Source organism: Callorhinus ursinus, unplaced genomic scaffold (genome assembly GCF_003265705.2).
Source record: "Callorhinus ursinus isolate GAN/ISIS: 27379988/994484 unplaced genomic scaffold, GSC_fseal_2.0 scaffold34, whole genome shotgun sequence".
NCBI classification, from domain to species: Eukaryota; Metazoa; Chordata; class Mammalia; order Carnivora; family Otariidae; genus Callorhinus; species Callorhinus ursinus.
Window position 1 is genome coordinate 10,127,773 of NW_027397096.1, and position 21,771 is coordinate 10,149,543.

At 42.6% G+C, this 21,771-nt stretch overlaps 1 protein-coding gene across 11 annotated transcripts in view; it reads left to right on the forward strand.

Annotated features, from left to right (window-relative positions):
• ACACA (acetyl-CoA carboxylase alpha) overlaps positions 1–21,771 on the forward strand; it is a 294,702-nt gene that overhangs the window by 245,979 nt on the left and 26,952 nt on the right. For all 11 annotated transcript variants that reach the window (XM_073879472.1, XM_073879476.1, XM_073879473.1 and 8 more), the window contains 6 exons: positions 6,042–6,185; positions 6,746–6,866; positions 10,012–10,108; positions 13,385–13,481; positions 14,359–14,494; positions 21,294–21,471. In XM_073879472.1, the coding sequence (XP_073735573.1) occupies positions 6,042–6,185; positions 6,746–6,866; positions 10,012–10,108; positions 13,385–13,481; positions 14,359–14,494; positions 21,294–21,471 (773 nt within the window). The remainder of the gene's footprint in view (positions 1–6,041; positions 6,186–6,745; positions 6,867–10,011; positions 10,109–13,384; positions 13,482–14,358; positions 14,495–21,293; positions 21,472–21,771) is intronic.

Consider the following 21,771-nt stretch of genomic DNA (forward strand, 5'->3'; position numbering starts at 1 on the left):
CCTCCCACTTATGGGTCATCATGCCAGGGGTGTGGGTCCTGACTAGACCTACTATTGCCCTACCTACTCATCTCGATGTGGCTTTTTCTTTATATTCTTAGTTGTGTAAAATCTTTTCTTCAGTTCATTTTCAGAGATAGTTTTTCTATATGTAGTCGTGGTTCTGGTTTGTTTGTGGGAGGTTGTGAACTCAGGATCTTCCTGCTGTGCCATCTTGATCCTGCCTCTTAGAGGGAAACTTTTGGGGTATTTTGATGGTGGTTATATGAGTATATATATTTGTCAAAATTCATAGAATTCTACACCTAAAAATGATTTTTCTATATGTAAATTATATCTCAGTAAACGAGACTTTTTATTTTATTTTTTTAAAGATTTTATTTATTTATTCATGAGAGAGGGAGAGGGAGAAAGAGAGAGAGAGAGAGAGAAGCAGAGGGAGAAGCAGGCTCCCAAGCCCGATGCGGGACTCGATCCCAGGACCCCAGGATCATGACCTGAGCCAAAGGCAGACGCCCAACCATCTGAGCCACCCAGGTGCCTGAACTAGACTTTTTAAAAATTTCCATATTTGGGAGCAATTTATTGTCAGTACATTCAAATCTGTAGATCAATGAACAGTTGTTGGATCCCTGAGAGAAGTGATTTCTCTTTGGCAGTCACTTTGCCCTCCGGAAGTGTATGCCTTTTCTCATACATTTGACAGGTAAACTGTCACGTGGCTCTTCTCTACCCCCATTACATTAATTACATTAAAAATGCATTTCTGTTCCTCACACAGCCCACCTTCAAATCCTTGTCACCCTTCTGCCATCTAACTCATTCCCCTGTTTTCCCCACCCCTCAGTAAGCAGAGGTCTTCCAGTGGCCTGTATCTCAGTCTCCTCGTGGTGAAATATCTTCTCCCATCACTGGTTACCCAGTCCCTTTACTCCCAATTTACCCATCAGCAGACCCGATCACTTCATCATGCTGCTGTGTGTGGAGAGGTTTTTGGTCTTGTAGTGGATCGGCCTGAGTCCAGTTGTGGCTCAGGTCAGAGGCTTTCCCATCCTATGCCAGCAGTAGGTCACTGTGCCCCTTCTCTACCCCCCAACCCTAGGCTACCAGCTGCCAACCAGCACTCCAATTTGCTAGTGACAAGTGGCAATGAAGAGGGGAGAGGAAGTTGTAACCCTGAGTCTGTGTATCAAGAGGCTGTGTTTTGGGAACCCCCAAATATTCTTGGTTGCATAGGCACTAGTTCTGCCTCCCTAGAGATTTAATTCCATTCACCCTTGGATACATTCCTGGAGAAACATTTACACAGGAATATGTGCTGCACCACTTAAAATTGTTAATTGGAGATTGAATTACTTGTCAGCTTTTAAAAAATGTAGTCCTCTCAGATCAGGGAGGAGAGTGTCAGCAGCAGGAGTAGAGGAGCTATTGCGTTTTTTTCTTTCCCTTCCTCTTTTCTCCCCCCTCCCATTTCCTCTCTCGTTCTTCCTCCTTTCTTTTGTCCCTATTTTGCCACTTTTTTTCTCCTCCCACTTATTTTTCTGTCCATATCTGTCTCTCTTTCTGCCTTAGCCAAACCTTTATCAATAACCTGACAGATCCCACAGTGACTTTAATATATAGAATCGTGAACGAAGTCCAGTAATGATAATTGCTTGGGAAATGTACAAAACCCCTCCTCACATCCTCTTGAGGATGGAAATATCCTAATGAGAGGGAGGATTGCAGCAAGAACTCAGTTTGTGTAGCCTAAATTCTTAGATGCAAGAGGAATTTTATACTTCCCGCTTCCTTAAATAGAGGATTGCCCTGACCCAAGAATTGTTTAAAGGAGGAAAGATTGGCTAAAGGGGGGAAAGCAGCAGTAGATTTCATTTTTTATTCCATCGATATGCATCATTATTTTTCACATCTTCAGCACATGATTGCAAATATTTGCCTGTAAGTCTAAAGGCCCCCAACATAATGTGTATATCAGGACAAAGGCAGTTTTTTAAAAAATTGAGCTAAGTTGCCTCTATGAAACTTGGAAATCTCAATGCCTGTGCTGACAAATATCCTGACAAGTAAATACTGTACTCATTCAGTATTACATAGTGATTTCATTTGCACAAAACCTCACAATGCTCTGCCACTTCAGTCAAACGTCTGGAGCACTGGAGAAAGGAAGAACGTGTTTATCTTGATCTCCAAAAAGGGATTTAAGGGAGAGAGCAGGCGGTATATTAGACTGTTTTCATTGCCTGTCAGCTATGGTAAACCTGAGCTGTCTGCAGTGTCTCTAGATAAGCAGCAGCAACAGAGGCCTTAGCATGTATGTATGACTGCATTCATTTGTACTTCTTATGTATCTCGAAATTTCTAACGGCTGCGTAGCATCTTCGGTGGAGCCTTTAACAAGGCTAATCACTGCTAATCACTGGCTTTTATGTGGTGCCCTTAATTCCCAGGTCTGCCACCTGTAATGAATGAAGGACTGGATGAGGCTTAGGTTTATACTGGGTGGGGGAAGATCCTCTTTCCCCTCAGAATCAGCCCTTATTCAATTCTGTGGGCATGGGCACTCTTCAGCAGAGGACCCTGAGGTGGTCCCTGTTCCTAATATTTTATGGTACTGCTTCTCCACCTAAACATGGGGAGCAGCAAAGTGGGGCCTCAGGAGCCACCTCTGTTTGAGTGAGTCCTGTGTTTAAATATGGTTCCTGATGCTTGTTGGGAAGATGAATTAAAAGTTTGCATCACGCAGTAGAAAATGTGAGAAAAGTAATTTGGGAAAATGGTCAGCAACTCGATTTGTATAGCTAAGTGTATGTCACAGTTGAAAAACTGATGAATAAAGCTCACCTACTTCATGAAAATACTAAGTGAGGATCGTTTACCCCACATTTTTCTGTGAAACGTTGGTAGGGCAACACCGAAGAATAAAGCCGTGGTACCGTCTATGTGGGCTCTTTTCTTTGCCTTCCTAGATGCTGATCAGGGTTTGCATAACTGTTCCAGCATGATCATTTCAGAGTTAGGCAAAATGGATTTTGTCCTAGCGCAGATTCTGCTTCTTTGGTTGGAGCTTTTGTTGTGAAGTATTCTAAAATCATTAAAACCACTTGAGTCAGCAACGACCCCTATAAATCAGGAGCTATTGTGTGCACCCTCATTCTACTGGTGCATGCTCCGAACATACGGTCATTGAAGATGAACTGGAGGGTACTGCTTTCTCTTCACCGATTGTAAAGTAGCTATGATTGTTAGCATTTGTTTGTGATTAGTGAAGCAGGTTTCATTTCTGCGTGTCCTTCCCTCCCCACCCCCTAAGATAAGGCCAGTCACAGAGAGCCATTTGGAGACTCTGTTAGTCTAGCCTGTAATTTTTCCCTTTAATTCCCAAAGTAAATGAATTTTCTCACATGACAAACATTTCTTTAGTCTAGAAATAGTGTCCTTGGTTGTGGTAAGCCCTGGTTAGGTTTCTTTCTGAATCCAGTGTACAAATACTGCCTTTTCAGAACAATGCCAAAGCGTCAGAAGCTGAGTTTTGCTTGTAAAGGGAAGATGTGCTAGGTGATTAAACTCTTGCTCCCTCCAAGTTTGTCTCCCATTAATTTATAGGAATATGGGGTGGAATGGGCAAGTGGCAGAGCCTCCGAGAGTAGCCCTGGTCCTGGATGCTCTTCCCTTTTGAAATGAGGGACAAAGTTGTGTGAGGAAGATGTATTTGAACAGCTGAGCAGCTCTTGGTCCACTTTGGTCCCTTTTGCCAAGATTGGTCCTTCAGTCCATCACTCATTTTGGAGGGGTGTGAGGTTCTAAGCAGGTGGACATTATCAAGTACTAGAAATAGTGTTTGCTAGGAAAGAAAACCATCTTTCAGAGTAGGAAATGGTCCCAGCTCTCTTCCAGGCAGCTAGGGGTTCTTGGCTCCTGACATAGAGTGTGAATATCAGATATTCAGGGTCAGTGCAGTGTCTCCTTTTTATTTCTTTTCCCCCTTTCCAATTTTATTTTAATAATTAAAAATACTGCTGATCACACTGAATGACTTCTGGCAGAGAGGCGGTCTGTCCCAGAGGGACCAGTTGTGGGCCATCGGGTTTATGACGTCCATAAAACCAGAGCCCGATCAGAGCGTGGCCTCCCTGAGTGACAGGGTTTTTGCTTCCACCAGGGTCCCCCATCAACTGACTGCTTTGGATATTTGTTTTGGGTTGGTTTTTTGTTCTGTTTTGTTTCCTGATGCATGTGCGACCATACATGTGTGCACACATTTAAAGATATAAATGAAACAGGTATGTAATGCCCTCTGCCTGTTAGAAAGACTAAAGCCATCAAAATAACAAACGGCGTGTATTTGCTAGAATGTCAAAGTTATGAGTTTATTTTGTAATGATGTGCTCCTGCCTTCATGAGGTAAACTGGCCGTGGCGGAGGTGTTATTAGTAATATGGACTCAGTGGAGCAGAAAGCCGAGTGACCGAGAGATCAGTGTATCAGTCAGAGAGAGGGCAAATGGAAAGAGACAGCAGGAGAATGAGAAAGGAGCCACAGTGCCTGGGCTGAGATTAAAGACAGACTGAGAGGAGGGGGGGGAGCCCAGTGGTCACATACGGTCTCCCCTGTGCCTGGGGCTCCTTCAGAGTGGTTGCCGGCTTGTCGCTCAGCTCAGGGCTGTCTGCAAAGACTGGTTCTCTGCACTTCCTCACCAAGGAAGGCAGTTTTGCTTTCCATATTTCTTTCAGAAGAGTCTCTTCCTTCCTTCCTAGCTGAAGTTACGTGGAGCAAAGACCAGTTGGGTCACACTGAGGTGATGACTTTGGTCGCCAACTTCCTCGTCCTTTGCAGGGACTTGATGTGGGGGCTGACCCAGCATGGAGGCGAATATCTCAAAGCTCCTAACAGGAAGGGGCAAGATGGGAATATACAGGTAGAACTTGCTGGCCTTCCCTTTATTAGGTTCTTCCCAGAGACTGAAAATGAATGAAAGTTACTAAGGAAGCAAATTTGTGTTGTGGTTATTTTCTGAAGGAGGAGGGGAGAGGGAAGAGAAAAGGCAAAACACAGTAAGCGCTCTACAACTGTTTAGAGCTCTCTAGGGCGACCCTAGATGACTGGCAATTACTACACACTCAGCAGTTTGCAATAGTCAGTGATCAGGCTGCCCAGCTTCCATTGCTGGGTCAGAAAACCTCCCTCCCTGAAAGAAATTATTAGCCAGTCTTCTAGGGAAAAAGAAACCCTACAATTTCCAAGTCTACAAATATTTTTTCCTTCCTTTTTTTTGTCCATCTTTAAAGGAAACTTTGTGGTTTCCAGTTGCAGGTGCCTTTCAACCTCACACGGGTTAAACTCCTCCAGGGACACACAGGGGATAGAGGCCCTCTGTATTCCCTTGAACCTTGGGAGAGAAGGACACAGGAGAGGTGGGCTTGGGTATAAATCACTGCCCTCCACCCAGCACACACAGATGAATTTAGACTCAGGGGTTCATGTATGTATGAGTTGCTTCAGGATTTTGCCTGCCTTAGGACTTGTGTGTGGGGACCAGCTTGAAAAATCAAATGTAAGGGGAAAAATAATCTTTTTTTAAAAAAATTAGGGACCCAAACTTCACAGCATTTAAGTGAGACTTGTCACTAAAGATTGTCAAAAGACAGGCATGTTACTTCTTTGTGTATATATGCAGCAGTCCACTGGCCTGCAGACACAGGCATAGCCTGCACTTCTGGGTCACAGCCTCAACCCCCCACCCCCACCCTGGTTCTAGCTGAGTTGAAGCATGCTAACACCTGTCTGTGGCAGCTAGGAGAGAGAGGGAGATGCTTTTGCTGGTTTTTAAATTGCAACGGTATATGTGATTGTTCACAAAAAGCCTTTTTGACTTTCTCAGCTTTCTTTTTAGACAAAGGTCCAGAGAGTCCCTCTGAACAACCCACAGAGGCTGGAATCTGTCTGGTGGAGAAAAGAACCCGTTTTAGTGAGAATCACAAAATAGACTTTGCCTTTATTTCTGTCAAGACAAATGTCTTTTCTCCTGCTTGTTTCTCTAGGTCCTTGGGCGGGAGGTATATACCTCCAATAATCAGCTCGGGGGCATCCAGATCATGCACAACAATGGGGTGACCCACAGCATCGTTTGCGATGACTTTGAAGGGGTTTTCACTGTCCTGCACTGGCTGTCTTACATGCCTAAGGTGAGCCCTTCCCACCCAGCAGACAAAGCCCACAGAACCCGGCCTTCCCACCACAGCTCACACGGCCTCTGTGTTTGAGGTCTCCTCTTTATGGTGGAGAAGCTGTTTTATGAAATATTCCTCTGGAAGTTATTGGTTTCTCTTGCAGCCATCTTTGGGCTTCTACCTTTAAAATGCCTTTGGATTTCATTGATTAGGCCCCTTTCTGATGTTTTCCCCAGTCACGGAAGCCTTCATGGCCTATCTGGGCTCAGGTCACTGTGGGTTTTCTCTTTTGTAATAGCCATCTCTCCCCCCAAGAAGCTTCCTATAAAGTGTGGGTACACGGAAATCAAGAGTCAGAATGTACCTCTTTTTGCCAGGCTCCTGCATGAGACTTGAGACCTATGCATGTTCTCAGGGCTTGGCATACAGTCAGGATACCTGTAGCTGATGACTGGGACCGATGGGTGTGATTCTATATTTAGTCCCTACTGCCTTTGTAACGATCGTGGCTGAGTTGGGATCATGGGCCTGCTGTTCACTGATTGCTGTGCTCTTTCCTCTCAACCACTTTTTAGAATGTGCGCAGTTCAGTTCCTCTCCTGAACTCCAAGGATCCTATAGATAGAATCATCGAGTTTGTTCCCACGAAGGCCCCATATGATCCTCGATGGATGCTAGCCGGCCGACCTCACCCAAGTAGGTATATATTTGAGGGTCTGGTAGTACCCTGGCCCTCAGGCTGTCAGTCTTCCTTTTAATCACTAACCAATTCCTGCACAATAGTATGTGGCATCACAGAGCTATTAAAGTAACTGTGGAAATGAGACAAATCTTTCAAGCAGCTCTCTGAAGATCAAGGTGGAAAATCCTACAAGAACAAATGAGAACCAAACGAAATTAGATGTTTAAGTCAGTCACTGAGGCATACGCAGGGCAGTCACTAATACATTTCTTCTGTTAATTCTGTTCTTAAAGCACTTATTACTTAATGGTGTCAAAGACTTCAGAATAGTTAAATCTAAGCAATAAAGTCATGGAATCTTTGACCGTCCAGGCTCTGTAAACAGAGATCAGTCAGATCAGTTTTAGAAAAGATATTTGACCCTTTAGTGTGGAACATGACTACACTCTTCTCGTCAAGCTATTTCTGAGCATCCACCCTGCATTGTACCCTTTGTTTCTTATGATATTGGTAAAAGTACTGGTACTTGCTTTAGTTATTAATGTAAGGTTACTTTGTAAGATAATTACTCATGAAGAGATGTCCAGCACTCTTAATTTTATAAATATATCAAGTGAGAATAAACCCTCACCCCATACTTATCTAATATATCCCTCTGTCTTATGGCTGATTTTGCCTATCTTTAAAACAAAAACGAAACAAAAAAAGTGGTGGCCCCAGGTAAGGTGAATGTACATTCTTGTTTATCGGTCCATTAGGCTGTTTTAACAAACCTTACTTAGCAGGCGGTTCTTTTGTGAAGCCCCAAATCCCCCAGCCACCTTTTGAATCTATTTTTTTTCAGGTTGTTTGAGAAGATGTTTGTTCTTTTTTGCATGTTTTTTGCAACTATTTCAAAGAAAGCGAGTGCAGAAGATAATTCATTAAATTTAAGAGTCACTGTGATTTTGTTGACAGAAAAAAGAGGTCTGCATAAGGAAGACTTAAACCTTTCTCAGTACCCACTCTGAGCTAGGTGGGGCAGCAAAGCACTTCCATATACATTATCTTATTTGGGCTTACTACTTCTCAGAGATGAAAAGAAATTACCACTTTACAAAGCTCAGAGAAGTTAAGTGATTTGTGCAAGGTCACACAGCTATTACTTGGGAATTTGGGCTAAATCTCCAGCCCAACTATAGATTGTATGGAACAATCACCAGAGGAATTTTAATTTCAAATTTTACGTGTTGTCTTCAATGCCTTTTCTTGTTGCTCTTAATAAAACTAGTTTTTCTTACATAGCCAGAAAAATCACCATAGTAATCTCCCTACCTCTCATTTGTATACCGTGATTATGATAAGAACTATGAACCTAAGGTATCTGTCAGCCTTAAAATCCAGGACTTTTCTGGGAGAATTCAGAACAAGACTCCATGAGTCCTCCTGGGAATCATGTGGGGAGGAGGGGGTTGCATCTTAGCTGGCTTCTAAGTTCTGCATCTGAACTGAACACAACCTGCTCTTTGGGGGGGGTTGGGGGGTGAAGTCTACCTACACTAGCCATAGCCCACCAGTGAGTCCCCTCCCCCAATCAACATACATAGCCAGGAGGGTTTTTAAAGAAGAAAGTCTTTCCATTTTGATGAATTCTGTTGTTCCAAATCATTGTTACTGAAGTAAGAATCCTAAAATGATCCAAGCATATGAGGTTAGAATTTCAGTATCCTGATGCACTTAGAAGTTTGATTTAGAACCTTCATCAGAATTTGAGCCCTCTTTCACGGGGTGAACAGATGTGTGTATATGTAAGTGGGCATTATCCTGGCTATTATTAATGCGACCCACAGAATAAAATGAAATTTGTGATAAACTAAGTTTTCTGTTTTTTGGATAATATTTTTTCATCGACTGCCTAGTAATTCATCCTGCTGTCTATGTGCAGCTAACACTCGCTCCCAAATCGAGTGACTTCAGATTTTAATTTAGTGGAAGCGTTAAAGAAAGCAGATGATTCCCTGTGATAAGTTAAAGCAGATATCTTCTAGGTGAAAAGTTAAAGTCATTTATTAGAGGAGATAGTGCTGTGATATTCTTCAAACTGACGCCCAACACGAGACCAGAATCTAAACGATCGGCTTTGGGCTCACGATAGAGAGATAATTTTGAAATGGATGATCACATTTTACACTGGGGCCATAGAGGCAAGGAATGTAGAACACAGTAATTACAAATTTAGTCTTGATAAAACACTCTCCATCCTGTTTAAGTCAGCAGAGGTTAGCTTGCTCGGATCTCCACTTTTAATTGGTTTTGGACTTGGGTTTTTAGGGGGCGGAGGGCCATGTTCAAATTAGAAGGATCACTGAGAAACCGTGAGCTGAGGGGCAAGCTAGGAAACAGTTATTTGCAGAAGCTTTTATGGGGCCTTGGTCAAACACGGATACCTGTGGAACAAAAGTTTTTTTCTTAACCTAAGATGTCGAAAGTTACCTGTCTTGCCAGTGAAGGAAATTCTGTGTGCAGGGGAGGTTAATGACATTAGGTGTGTGCATCTTAACCATTATATTTTTGCTGTGTGTCAAGAGTATACGGGCATGGCCCTTTCTTGTAGAAAGATTATACTTTTTGAGCTGTAAGTAAAGTGGATGTATCTTATTGCTTTTCTAGCAGAGAAGCCAAGTCCCTTTTCTTTTCCCCAAATTTGGGTCCTCATCTGGTCATTAGTACTTATCATTGGCTGTCTTCAGCTTTAAAGTCAGTGGAATCAAACAAAATTGTAGGCTAAGTTTTAAAATAGAAATAGACATTTTAAAAACACTTCAATGACTTGGCTGCCTTTTGACAAATGTTTGTAGTGTTTTGAAAAAAGCCAAGTTATTTATTTAAAAGCATGCAAACTCTCTGCTAGCTGAACCCCATCGTTTAACAATAAATGATGCTTTTGCTGATAAATGATTCTTTTTATGCAGACTAGCAAATGAAATAGGAGATGATGTCTGAAGGCAGATGAGCATTCAGCTGCCTAATGTGTGCATCTATTATAATATGGTTAAAAACAACAACAGAACTCCCCAAAACAGTCCCCCAAATCCAAACTTAAATTTGCCAGTTCCAGTGCATTTTCGATGGATTGATGGTCTTTATTCTCTCTTTGTTCTCTTTCTTTCCCTTCTGTAGCCCAGAAAGGTCAGTGGTTGAGTGGATTTTTTGACTATGGATCTTTCTCAGAGATCATGCAACCTTGGGCGCAGACTGTGGTGGTTGGCAGAGCCAGGTAAGAGCTCTTTTGTTTTGGAAGCTCTTCTTCCTCCCAACTAAAAACAAGAAAGGAAAGGGCCATGGCTATAGAGATTTTGGCGGGGGGGGGGGGAGTTGGGGTTATTTTGTTTTGTTTTGTTTTACCAATAATGCTGTTTGTCTAAACTTTCTAAGAATATTGGATTATAGTCATGCCCACAGCAGCATAACTGGAGTGCTGGTTCCCAGTAGTCATTTACTGTGTCTCTCCAACGATGCGTTTAATCTGAAGTCTGGTTTTGACATTTCTTCTTTATAATACTGAAAGATAAGCTCTTTGAGGGCTGTAAAGCCCAAATACAATAGCCATAGCCCACCAGTGACCTTCCCCTTCCCCAAAGACCATTTTCTTTCTGAAGTAGGTGACAAATGAATCAGACTCATCTACCTTGCCATGTAACCCCAAAGATCTGTGTAACCTAGAAGAAGTTCCTTCCTGGCATCAAGATTATTTAAGTATAACAAATGCACGATATTGGCTTATCATCAGCTTTGAATTGCAAAGAAAAAAGTTTACCTGAAACAGGAATGAGTAAAATAAACTGGAATAGATTTGCCGGGCTACCTATATTTTTCAAATGGGAAATTGAAGTTTCTATTAAATTTTAATACCCACTCTAAGAAGTGCTTCACTCAACAGCAAGCTCTGCACGAAATAATCTGTAGCGCTCACTATAACGAGCACCTGCCAAGGCTGATCTTAATCTCGTTCTGCACTGCAGAGACATGCTGCCCCAGGGACCCACATCTGGAGCTCACCTTCCTCTCGGGGGCAATCAGTTTTCCTTATCTGGGTGAAAAGTGGCACCTGCTCAAGATTCTCAAACATGCCACATTGGGTTGAGATTTAGATTCTAGCCTTGAAAATAATTCTAGGCTTTGTGGTTCTCTCAGTATAGGAGGTCAGCATGTCTCGTGCTGCCAGTGACAAGGAGCCATCAGATGGCAAATCCAACAGACACGATCTTCCACTGTGACTCTGAATAAGAGTCAGGCCTGGAGTCAGCCCAGACTGAAACTCACAGAGGCTAGCTCCCATTTTCTCTCACATCTCAGGTCTTCTACCCTCACCACAGGCTTCTGGGGCCCAGTGAGAACTATTCTTTGTGCCTGGTAAAATTCCTACTGGGGAGGGGTGGGATGGGGGATGCATCAGAGAGAGAGCCTTTCTACCCAGGATCTATCGGTTTGTTATGGAGGGCCCTCACATCACACTCAGACCAACTTTTCTGAAAATTTGTCTGTTACCTATGCTGCTTCAGTCTTCCTGTCTGTTAAAAACATGACAGGCTTTAAGCCTCAGAAAGCAAAACCTTTGTTAAGGTCTTTAAGATCCTCCCATGGGAAACAAGAGAATAATGCTTTACACTTATGATTGGAAGAAAAGGGATTGTTCTGTGAGCAAGATCAGTCAAGCTTGGCTTTAGTTAGCTCTGCCATTGTTTATTGCAACACTCACTCTGATTTCTTCCTTTCTTTCCATCTGATGAGTTCTGGGCTTCTTACTCCAAACACATACACATGCTCACAAGTATATAAAACACAAATGGAGCTAGCTTCTTGCAAAAGCAGTGGCATTTCGAGAAATAAATATAAATGTATTCTTCTGGGATTGTTACTGTAAGTGCTGCCAAAACTCATCTTTGGTATGTATGTTTGGAATATGTGTGCTATTGGCTGTAAATTGTCTTTTATTATTCCATGGCACCTTGTCCAGGGACACACTATAAAACAAGATGTAGCATCTTCATGTGCTAGCCTGATAAAATTTATATGAAGTATAATAGAAAACAGAAGTTGTTCTGAGCTGTTTTCAAGTTCAATAAATAACTGTAATACTCGGATAAAGATGTTCTTTATTAGGTCACATGGGCCCTAATATATAAGTTATAAGTTACCGATTTAGGGTGGCTTTTGCAATTACAAGTTTCCAGTTGGATTGTTAATCATTGTGAACAGAAATATTTCTAAACCCTCCTGTGTACCTCCTGCTCGTTGTCTGGTTGTCTAGAGGGCTTTTGATTCTGATTCAGTGCAGGCAAGTGACAAGGGGGTGGGTGGTCCCCACTCAGGCCCCTGTCAGGCCTCTTGTGATGACAAGAATCCATTTCCAGTAGCCACTATAACAACCAAAGACCATTCTTCATGGAAAAGTTTGTTATGGAGATGCTAGGGGAATGAGAGACTATAACCCATCCCAGCCTCGGCCCCAAGGAATGCAGCTGAGAAAGTGAAGATTGAATCACATTTTCCAGAGTAAGGACTCATCCTGTACCTGCAGCAACTGCCACCCTTCCCCCCACTTTCACTCACCCTCTCTTTCTTCCTGATTTTTACCAGGAAGTCTTTGGAGGACGAAGTTGAGAGGGTATCATGCAGCATAGATGCAGAGGCTTTGAGCTCCTGAAGAGTTTTTTTAAATTAACATATGTTGGAGATGAAATGCATACTTTCAATATAGATCGCCTGTTTCACCAAGAGTAGTGGCTGCAAGTTATCCCTGTGCCACTGCTCTTTTCCAATGAAAGAGAAAGTTCAGGGCTTATTTAACCACCTCTGCACCCTTGGCACGTATTTTTCATCATCTCCATAACACACCTGCACTTCCCACCCCCCCCCAAAAATACTCTGGACTTTTTATTAAAATAAAACTATTGTTGTGATAATAGCATAGTGGTCTTTATCTTTCAGATACTGAAATATTTATAGACAAAATTATACATTTAATATTTGCTTCAAAGTAACATGGGACTCATGGAGGAGAAACTAGATAGAAATGAAGATGAAACAAGACTGGCCAGGGGTTGATTATTGAAGCTAGGTATTGGGTATATGGGATTCATTGTATTGCCCAGTGTAAATTTCAGGTGCCTCCTCCCTTTCAGACCTTTTCCCTCTGTCTTCACCAAAGAGATGCTCTAGAGTGAGCTGAGAAATTTCATTTGGCATCCACAGAAAAAGGTGTGTGCGTGCATGCCTATGTGTGCACACACACATCTAGACTGTTGTTGGGTCTAACTGCTGAGGCTCACCTAGTACAACCCTTGGTTTGAATGTGGTAGAGAATAGGAGTGATTCTGAGAGCAGTCTTCTACCCCTAGAAGAGTCAGATTTCCCCCTGTTCTCTGTATTTGCAGTTTCCAGCCCCTCCCTCCACACACACACTCCAATCTTTTGATATGGGGCTGGAAAAGAAATGACTAACTGTACTATTTACATATATTGGGTTCTTCTTTGGCTCATTTTTTATCAGGCTAGGAGGAATACCTGTGGGGGTAGTTGCCGTAGAAACCCGAACAGTGGAACTAAGTATCCCAGCTGATCCTGCGAACCTGGATTCTGAAGCCAAGGTTAGTAACCTCGGGTACCCTGTGCTCTTGTGTTCGGAGCTGGCTTTCCCTTCTGCAGAGCCTGTGGATATACTGGGGGCATTGCAAACCATCATGTGCTCACTTTTAAGATGACTCTAAATGGACTACAAGCTAAATTCCAATTGAAAAATTACTTAGGCCTTTAGAGTGGTCTTGTTGATGCTAGAGAACAGTCTATGTTTGTTGGGGAGGTGATCTTACAGAAAGGCAGCTGAGGGCTCTTTGGTCCCAGATTCTCTGAACACATACATGGATGAGCTATTACTAGAATTAAGAAGAAGTCTGCCCTAATGGCAAATGTGAACGCCACCACTCATCTTTGTTTTAAAAGGGTAGATTATATTTTCATATCCGGACAAGAGTCAGAAAATGAGGGGTGGGAGAGGCCAGGGAAGAGGTTACTCAGCAGTGTCACATCAAGTGTCTGTTGACCAACCATAGTACGGAGAAAGCTTGTACTAAGCACAGAGTGAGAGGACTGGGAACTATGTACAGTTGGCTTGTTTTGAGGACTAGTGTAGTTGAGCGGCTTAAAATTGCCTTCAGGAAGCCTACAGTGAGGATTCATTCCCAAGACGGCATTCTTCCATTAGAAGCAGTAAGGTTTCCTCCACTTGACTGAGGAGTGGTGGTGTAATCAGGACTTAAAAAGAGGAATATTTAACAAAGTCAAAGATCCAGGATCCTTTCTTCTTTTTGAATTCAAAGATGATCCTTTTGATAAACAACAACAGTTTTTGTTTGTTTGGCTTGGTTGAGTTTTTAAAGTAAACAAGTAAAACCTTGTTCACCTTGCAGAAATCCCCCCTCAAACTCCATTGTTAATTGCGTCTTCCTTTTTGACTTTCCCCAATAGATAATCCAGCAGGCTGGCCAGGTTTGGTTCCCAGACTCTGCATTTAAGACCTATCAAGCCATCAAGGACTTCAACCGTGAAGGGCTGCCTCTGATGGTCTTTGCCAACTGGAGAGGCTTCTCTGGTGGGATGAAAGGTGATTGGCCTGGCTCTGGGCTGGAGGGGCGTAACTGTTTCCCCAGAACTTTACAGCACAGGGAGGGAGGGTTTATACTGGGCAGAACCAATGGGTATCCTTAAAGCCTGTCACCCTAGGCTTTTTGGGGATTATACTTTCTCTGAAATATATCTTCTGAGTTGCAACTTGAGTGGGAAAATACTGTGTGGTTTTCAATTCTGTACAAAATTTCAGAACAGTCTACTAGTGTGATCTAGTGGGCTACTGTTGTGGATCTGGCTTTCACAGGTGAATGGTAGACTGCTCTGGTGGTCCTGGGGAATTATGATTGTGCTAGCTATCCTCTGTCCCTCTTTTCTGGGCATATTCTTTGTTGATGCCATGCTCGAATGCTCTATCATGCCTGAGGTAGGTACCGAAATTAGCCTTCACCGGAAGAAAACGAACAAGTTCTCTATCAGAAGCTGTTCTTTGTGGTAATTTGTGGTGTATTTTATTATCATCCAACAACAGGCCTGTTGGGCCCGTGGCTCCAGCGTATCAGGCCATTATTATACAGGCTCCGTTCTGTGCTATGGGAATCGCTTAGTGATGTAGGCAGCTAGTATCACCATTTACTGAGAATCCTCCCTGTGCAGAGCCACCGTGGATGGTTCAAGAGAGCCAAAGGAAACTCGTTCTCCCTCTTATAGTAGCGAAGTTCTCTCTCCAATGACCAGAGATTCGTGGCCATGCTGAGACCAGAGACTCCTTACCAGGAGGGGATGAATACACTGACCAATGTCAACTTTGTTCACTGGGGGAGAACTCAGGGTTGTGAAGTAGTAGAATGAGTTAGGGGAATGGAAGGAGGGAGGAGTTGGCAATGCTGGAGTAGAGTGGTTAGAGAGAAGGACATATAAGATGTGAAACAGTGAACTCAGAAATAGCTTGGGGCAGGAGCATCTCTCCGTCTGAGGGAGGAAAAGCCTGAGACAGTTACCCTTTTATAGATTATCAGCTGTGTGTGAAGAGAGATTAGAGCCTTGTGCCAGCAACTTTCCCTTAACCTGGCTCAGAAGAGCCCTGGACGGCCAGGCTTCCGTGGTGAAATATGGAAGACTAGGCTGGTTTTTCTTTTCTTTTTTTAAGCTGTAAAGTTCCCCTTTGCCCATATTTGCTGGAGAACTACCACATTTTGCACTTTTCTTGGGGGAGACTTGGACTGTACATGCAAATTAATGTTTGTATACTTTTATAGACTCTCAGGTGAATTATTTTATGACGAAGAGAATAAATCAGTGAAAATGCCATGCGATGTTGAAAGTATAGGTTAAACAAGTCAACCTGCACATTTTTATTGAGTTCCTATGTGCAAGGAACTCTGCTAGCTACTTCTGAGAAAACAAAACTGAATCAGAGACAGACATTGCCTCAAGGAGTCAAGAAAAATGTCTTGAACAAAATACTACAGTGTTCAAGAGAGTATGATACTATCCTGAAGTTTTTTCTGGGGGAGGAGCCTGAAAGCCCTTTCATTCATATGTGTGAGGTTTATTTAGCATCCAGTTTCACTTGATCCCAGATTTCTTGGCTGTAAGATTTACATTAAGATGGGGCGCCTGGGTGACTCAGTCAGTTAAGCGGCTGCCTTCGGCTCAGGTCATGATCCCAGGAGGGATGGAGCCCCTCATTGGGCTTCCCGTTCAGCAGAGAGTCTGCTTCTCCCTCTCTCGCTGCCCCTTCCCCCAACTTGAGCTCTCTCTCTCTCTTGCTCTGCTCTCTCAAATAAATAAATAAAATAAAATCTTAAAAAAAAAAAACGAAGAACAATAACAACAACAAAAGATTTACATTAAGACTTAGATAAGGCCGTGCCAGTACTCCTTAGTTACCTCTCTTCCCAGGGGCCGTTGAGAATTCACTCTTCCTGACATTACTTAGGAGTAAGCCAGCCTGGCTCATTTGTCCTAAGGAGTTCAGAGTTCAGGAGTTTGCTGCTTATAGGAAAAGCTTCAACTCTGCTGCATGTTCTGGCTCAGGCCCAGATTGGCTGCTAGCTGTGCAACAATTAAGATTTGTTGAGCTCCTTTCACCAGAAACCATGCTAACCATTTTACATGCGTTACTGTACATAATCATCACAACAAGCACTTCTAAGGGGTAGGCTGTATTATTTATCGGCATTTTATATACATTGAGACTTAGGTTAAGTAAATTTCCCAAGATCGTTTAGCTAAAAAATGACAGAGCTGGGAGAGGAACGCAGATTTGTCTGGCTTCCTGTAGCACAGTTGGCTGAGTTTAGAGCCTAGGACCAAGCCAGCTCTACTAGAACATCTCTAGAATAAACTGTGTAGATTCCTGAGAAAGTTATTAGCCGCCTACCTGCCCTCTGCTTTGAAGTTGTCCTTGGTTATTGTGACAAGAAACTTCAAGAGTTCAGATAGGAGTTGTATGGTTTTTTTTATTGCAGCAAAATACACATAATATTTATCATTTTAACTATCTGTAAGTGTACAATTCAGTGGCATTAAATATATTCACAGCATTATGTAACCGTCAGCACTAAATATACCCCAAACCTTTTCATCATCCCTGACATAAAATCTGTACTCATTAAACAATAATTTCCCCCATCCCCCTTCTCCCCTGCCCTTGGTCAAAAATGAGTTACTGGCCTGATACAGACCAGGGCCAGTTCTGCCTTCTGAATTTTGGTGCTGCTGTATCCATTCACACATCACTTAAGATAAATAAGCTTTAGGGAAGATAGAGATCAGTGTGAACGTAGGAGGGGGAAGAACATCGCCTTTCATATTTACATACAGGTCAGGATGTTTTCTACATATTATCTCATGTAAAGGGACCTAAGCTGAGAGTCATTCCATATCCCTTGGGGAGATGTTTGCAGTTTTGGTTTCAGTACTGGCTGGGGATTATGCAGGGAGGGAAAATAAACAATTATGCCATCCCTCAGTGCACACAAACACACAGCCAGGAGCCGACTGCACTGTGGGTAAAATGACTCCAAAATTGTGTGTAATGAGTAGGAAAAGATTAGAGACAGCTCTTGCTATGCTGAAAATTGACATTAGTGGAGGGGAAAAAAAAAACAACTCTTTACTAGTCAGCCTAGGAGGTCTAATTCGAGCAGTAAAAATATAAATAAATAAATAAAAGTATGTCAAGATGGTATTGGTGCTTTTTTCCCAATGAGTTCTATCTGGCCGGAAGGCTATTCAGCATAATGCAAAATTAAATTATAAAAACTGGCTGAATATTTAGATGGAAGAGCCATTTGGAAGCAGTTTATTTAGACGAACCGGCAATGACCCACAACAGGGAGACATCAAGCGTGAAATTTACTAGAAATTAGCACCAGGGTCCCAGCCTCAGCATGAATAGCTTGATAGGATGCAAATCCCAGTGATATTAAGCTGCCTCACTGCTGGTGCTACAGGGTCACTCTCAGTTGGCTTTTCATGTTATACTTATTATTTTTTCCTGGGACAGGTTATAAATAACAATAAAAAAACATTGAAAACTTTAACTGGAATGAAAGTCTATTTGAAAGTCTCTGATTACTTGGTTGTCAAAATACTGTGTCAGCCGGCCATAATGAACTGATGAGACACATTATGTATATGCAGCTTGTGTATGTCTAATGTTTACCTTCAGCTTCTAACAGATAATCTCGCCCTAAGCCAATAAGATCTGTTCCAGTTTCAAGAGTATGGGGCACTGTGGAAATACCCTACCACCCTGCACCGTGGCTGCCACAGTTTATCCATGTTGTGTAACAATGAAGGCCCTAGGCAGGGTTGGTGCCTGGATGCTGAGAACACACTGGAAAGGCTGTGTGATCAGATGCAGATGTGCTTTGCTCACAGTGCTTAGGAAGTGCCAAGCCCCCGCCTTTCCATTGAAGAACCTATCAGTATTTTCCATTCTCAGTTGCTTTTCTCATGGCCTGAGAATTGACAGTCAGCATATGCATAGCTTTAAAATTCCCTAGACTGATGTCTAGCCTAAACCCTTGGGAATACACTCTCCCCTGCTACTCTTGGCTGTGCTTTTGCTCTGTCTCAGAAATGAAGGGATTTCAGACAAATGTGTGTCAGACTGTTGCCAGGTGCTTCAACCTGCCTTTCAGAATGTGTGGTTTGGGACTGCTATGATTCATCATGAGCATGTTGTTTGTACGGTTTGTTTTGTGTGTGTCCGTTTATATTTTAATAGCCTTTGTTGCTTTTTGGGTGTTTTGATGGTTGGATTGCGGGTCTGTTGGTGTTGCAGGTTAGATGGAGGCATTGTTTTCAGTCCCAAGCTTGTCAGCTATAATGAAGCCTGATGCCCCTTCGTTACTCACAGTCACAGGGCCTGAAGATAATTGCTCGGCAGTCAGATCCAAGCCCTTCACATAGCTGGGAGTGTCATCAGTACAATTTCTGACTTTTCTGAACATAAAAAATCCAGGCAAAATTTACAAATCTTCAGTCATTTATTCCAGTCTCTTTTCTGGTTTTTATTTTACTCAGCCATTGTGTCAGATGCTGGAAAGCAGGTTACCTCGGCCTCATGCTCTTTCGCCCCAGTAAGAACAAGGTCACAGAAAGCAGACTTCAGAGCCCTAAGGGTCTGCGTTCGAATTTTACCTCTGCCATTTATTCACTTATTTAACTAAGTCTCCGTTTACTCACCTATAACATGGATGTAAGAACATGGTTTTCTGATGATTAAATGATTCATATGTGTGTGTATATGAAATCATGCTCCGTGGTACACAGCAGACTAGCCATGGTGATGAAGAGGAGAGATCAAAGTTCATTTCACAAAAGCAAAAACTGCACATACACTCCGCTTCCTCCCAAACAAACTGCATATCCTATGAACTTGAGTTTTTACAACTTAAATAAGTGGGCATACATTTTAAATACAGTCCTTCCTTTCTTTCTGGGGGCTGGATCTGTTCATCATAGGTAGTACGGACAGATTTTAATATAGATCTTTAACAGACAGAAGTGACAAGCTCTCTTCATTTACCTCTACCTTACTTTTTCCTCTTTCACATAGGATGACTTTGTATGCTATTTTCTGCTGTTTCGCTTTCTTCTTTTATCCGCCTTCCATTTCTTCTCTCCGCACGATACCACTGAGGGCCACTCCTTTCTGTTACTTGTTCAGAGACTGAGACTGTACTCTTGGCAGCACTGAAAAATGTACTGCTAATTACACAATTATTTTATTATGTAGCACTGGTTGAAATATCCACTAAAGAATTAATTTAGTTAAAATAATTTGAACTGAGCAATTATTTTCATAACCACAGAATTAGCGTAAAGCGCTTAAAGTCCTTTATTCCCTGCTCTTCATACAGCAGTTGTGTAATTAGCAGTAAATTTTTTTGGTCTTTGCTTTCCTCCCAAAGGAATAAATGTCTTTGCTCTGATCATATATACAGAGTATGTGACCATACACATTCCTCATAGAGTAGGGAGTTTTTCCTTGGAGCAACTTCTGAATTTTTGAAGTTTCTGAAATTGTCACAGAGTGGCCAGGCCCGGCAATGGAGAGAGGCATATACTTTGCAGTGAACTGTGCTCATTGATGGTTTGTATAGAGAGAGCCATTTTTACTTTGGAGAAGGTGGCAGTTTAATTTGCCAGTAACTACAATGGAAGCAATTTCTATTTGGGTTTGCTCTTAACTTTCTGAAAAATGCTTCTTTGCTTTGGATTTCCAGAATTGATTTATTCCAAATTGAGATCCTTGCTTTGATAGGAAAGTTTGAACTCCGCTGAACCTGTTATTTGGTGTTTAGAAAGGATCCATTGTGGTTCCACTGAAGTGCTCATTAAATATCTGGAATCATAAACCTAAAACTTAGGCCATGTGTAGACTTCAGGGAGCTAGGAGATGGGAAGAAGTCCATAAATTGTTGGGAATTAAATAATAACTGATCCTACTTTCCAAAGACTCGCTTTATTTATGTACCAGGGTACCTTTTCTTCAGGCTGCTCCTGGCCTTGGGGGAATTACAAAGTGTGCTCTTTAGCAAAATGAAGAGGTAGCTCTTCTTTTTATGTGGCTGTGTGATATTTCCAATAACTACATATGCATTTTAAGTTTTTTCTCTCATTGATGCCCTGATAAAAATGCAACTGTTAAAGAATTTGTTGTTCTTCCTGGTTATGTTCTTTCCAAAGTGTGTGTGTGCTCATCCATTCCTTCAGCAGACGCTTATCAAGCGCTAACTGTGTCCGAGGCACCGGACAGGACACTGGGGATACAAAGAGGAGGGATGCAGTTTTTGAAGATAAAATTTTTGAAGGCTCCATTTCCATTAGCTGCACATTTTAAGAGCTTATCATATTCTAAGTATCACGAGAAGACTCAAAAAGAGCTTGAATAGTTCCCTCCTTCAGAAAACTTAATGTAGTGAGAGAGATCACATATTGACGTGAAAAATACTCAGCATTTGTAGAGCAAGTGTGAATTAATGTGATGAGACCTGAATCCAGCAGTTCAGAAAGGCTTTAAAATGGATAGGCAATCCACAGGGCTTGCACGTTGTGTCTTGTGAAAGACCGTACACTTCTCTTGTGCTTTTGAAGATCCCCTGGAGTCTTGAACAGAATACAGGTGGAAATACCCATCCTCTCAGTCTTCAGGGTGGCCAGACAGGACCCAGCATGGCTGAACCCCCAGGCCTGTCGCCTCTGGTAGGAGCAGCCTCCTCATGGAGGCACAGTGTGTTATTTTCTGTGTGTGCCATGATGTGAACAATATTTGGAAGCACTGTTTTGTGATTTCTGATTTGTCTCCTTCTCCACAGATATGTACGACCAAGTGCTGAAGTTCGGTGCTTACATCGTGGATAGCTTACGGGAGTGCTCCCAGCCGGTGCTGGTATACATTCCTCCTCAGGCTGAGCTCCGGGGGGGCTCCTGGGTTGTGATTGATCCCACCATCAACCCCCGGCACATGGAGATGTACGCTGACCGAGAGAGCAGGTAGCATTCCTTCTTTATTTCCATTCATGGTCTCTAGGGGTGCGCTAGCTGTTGGTTTCCTCCTGGAGAACATTAGAACCAAGAGAACTTTATTTGAATCTGTCTATTCCCAGAGGGCTCCCAGGTCAGAGAAAGAGATTTTCTAGATAGTGTCTGCTAGGATGACAAGGAAAGCAGGTGGGAGTCAGGCTTTCCCAGTGTGAGCCCCCCAGCCCACATTCTTGTACCAAGACGTCCGTCCTCTATTCCAGGCACTGGGAGAAACTTAGAGGGATTCTCTCGATTCTTGTGCAGATAGGC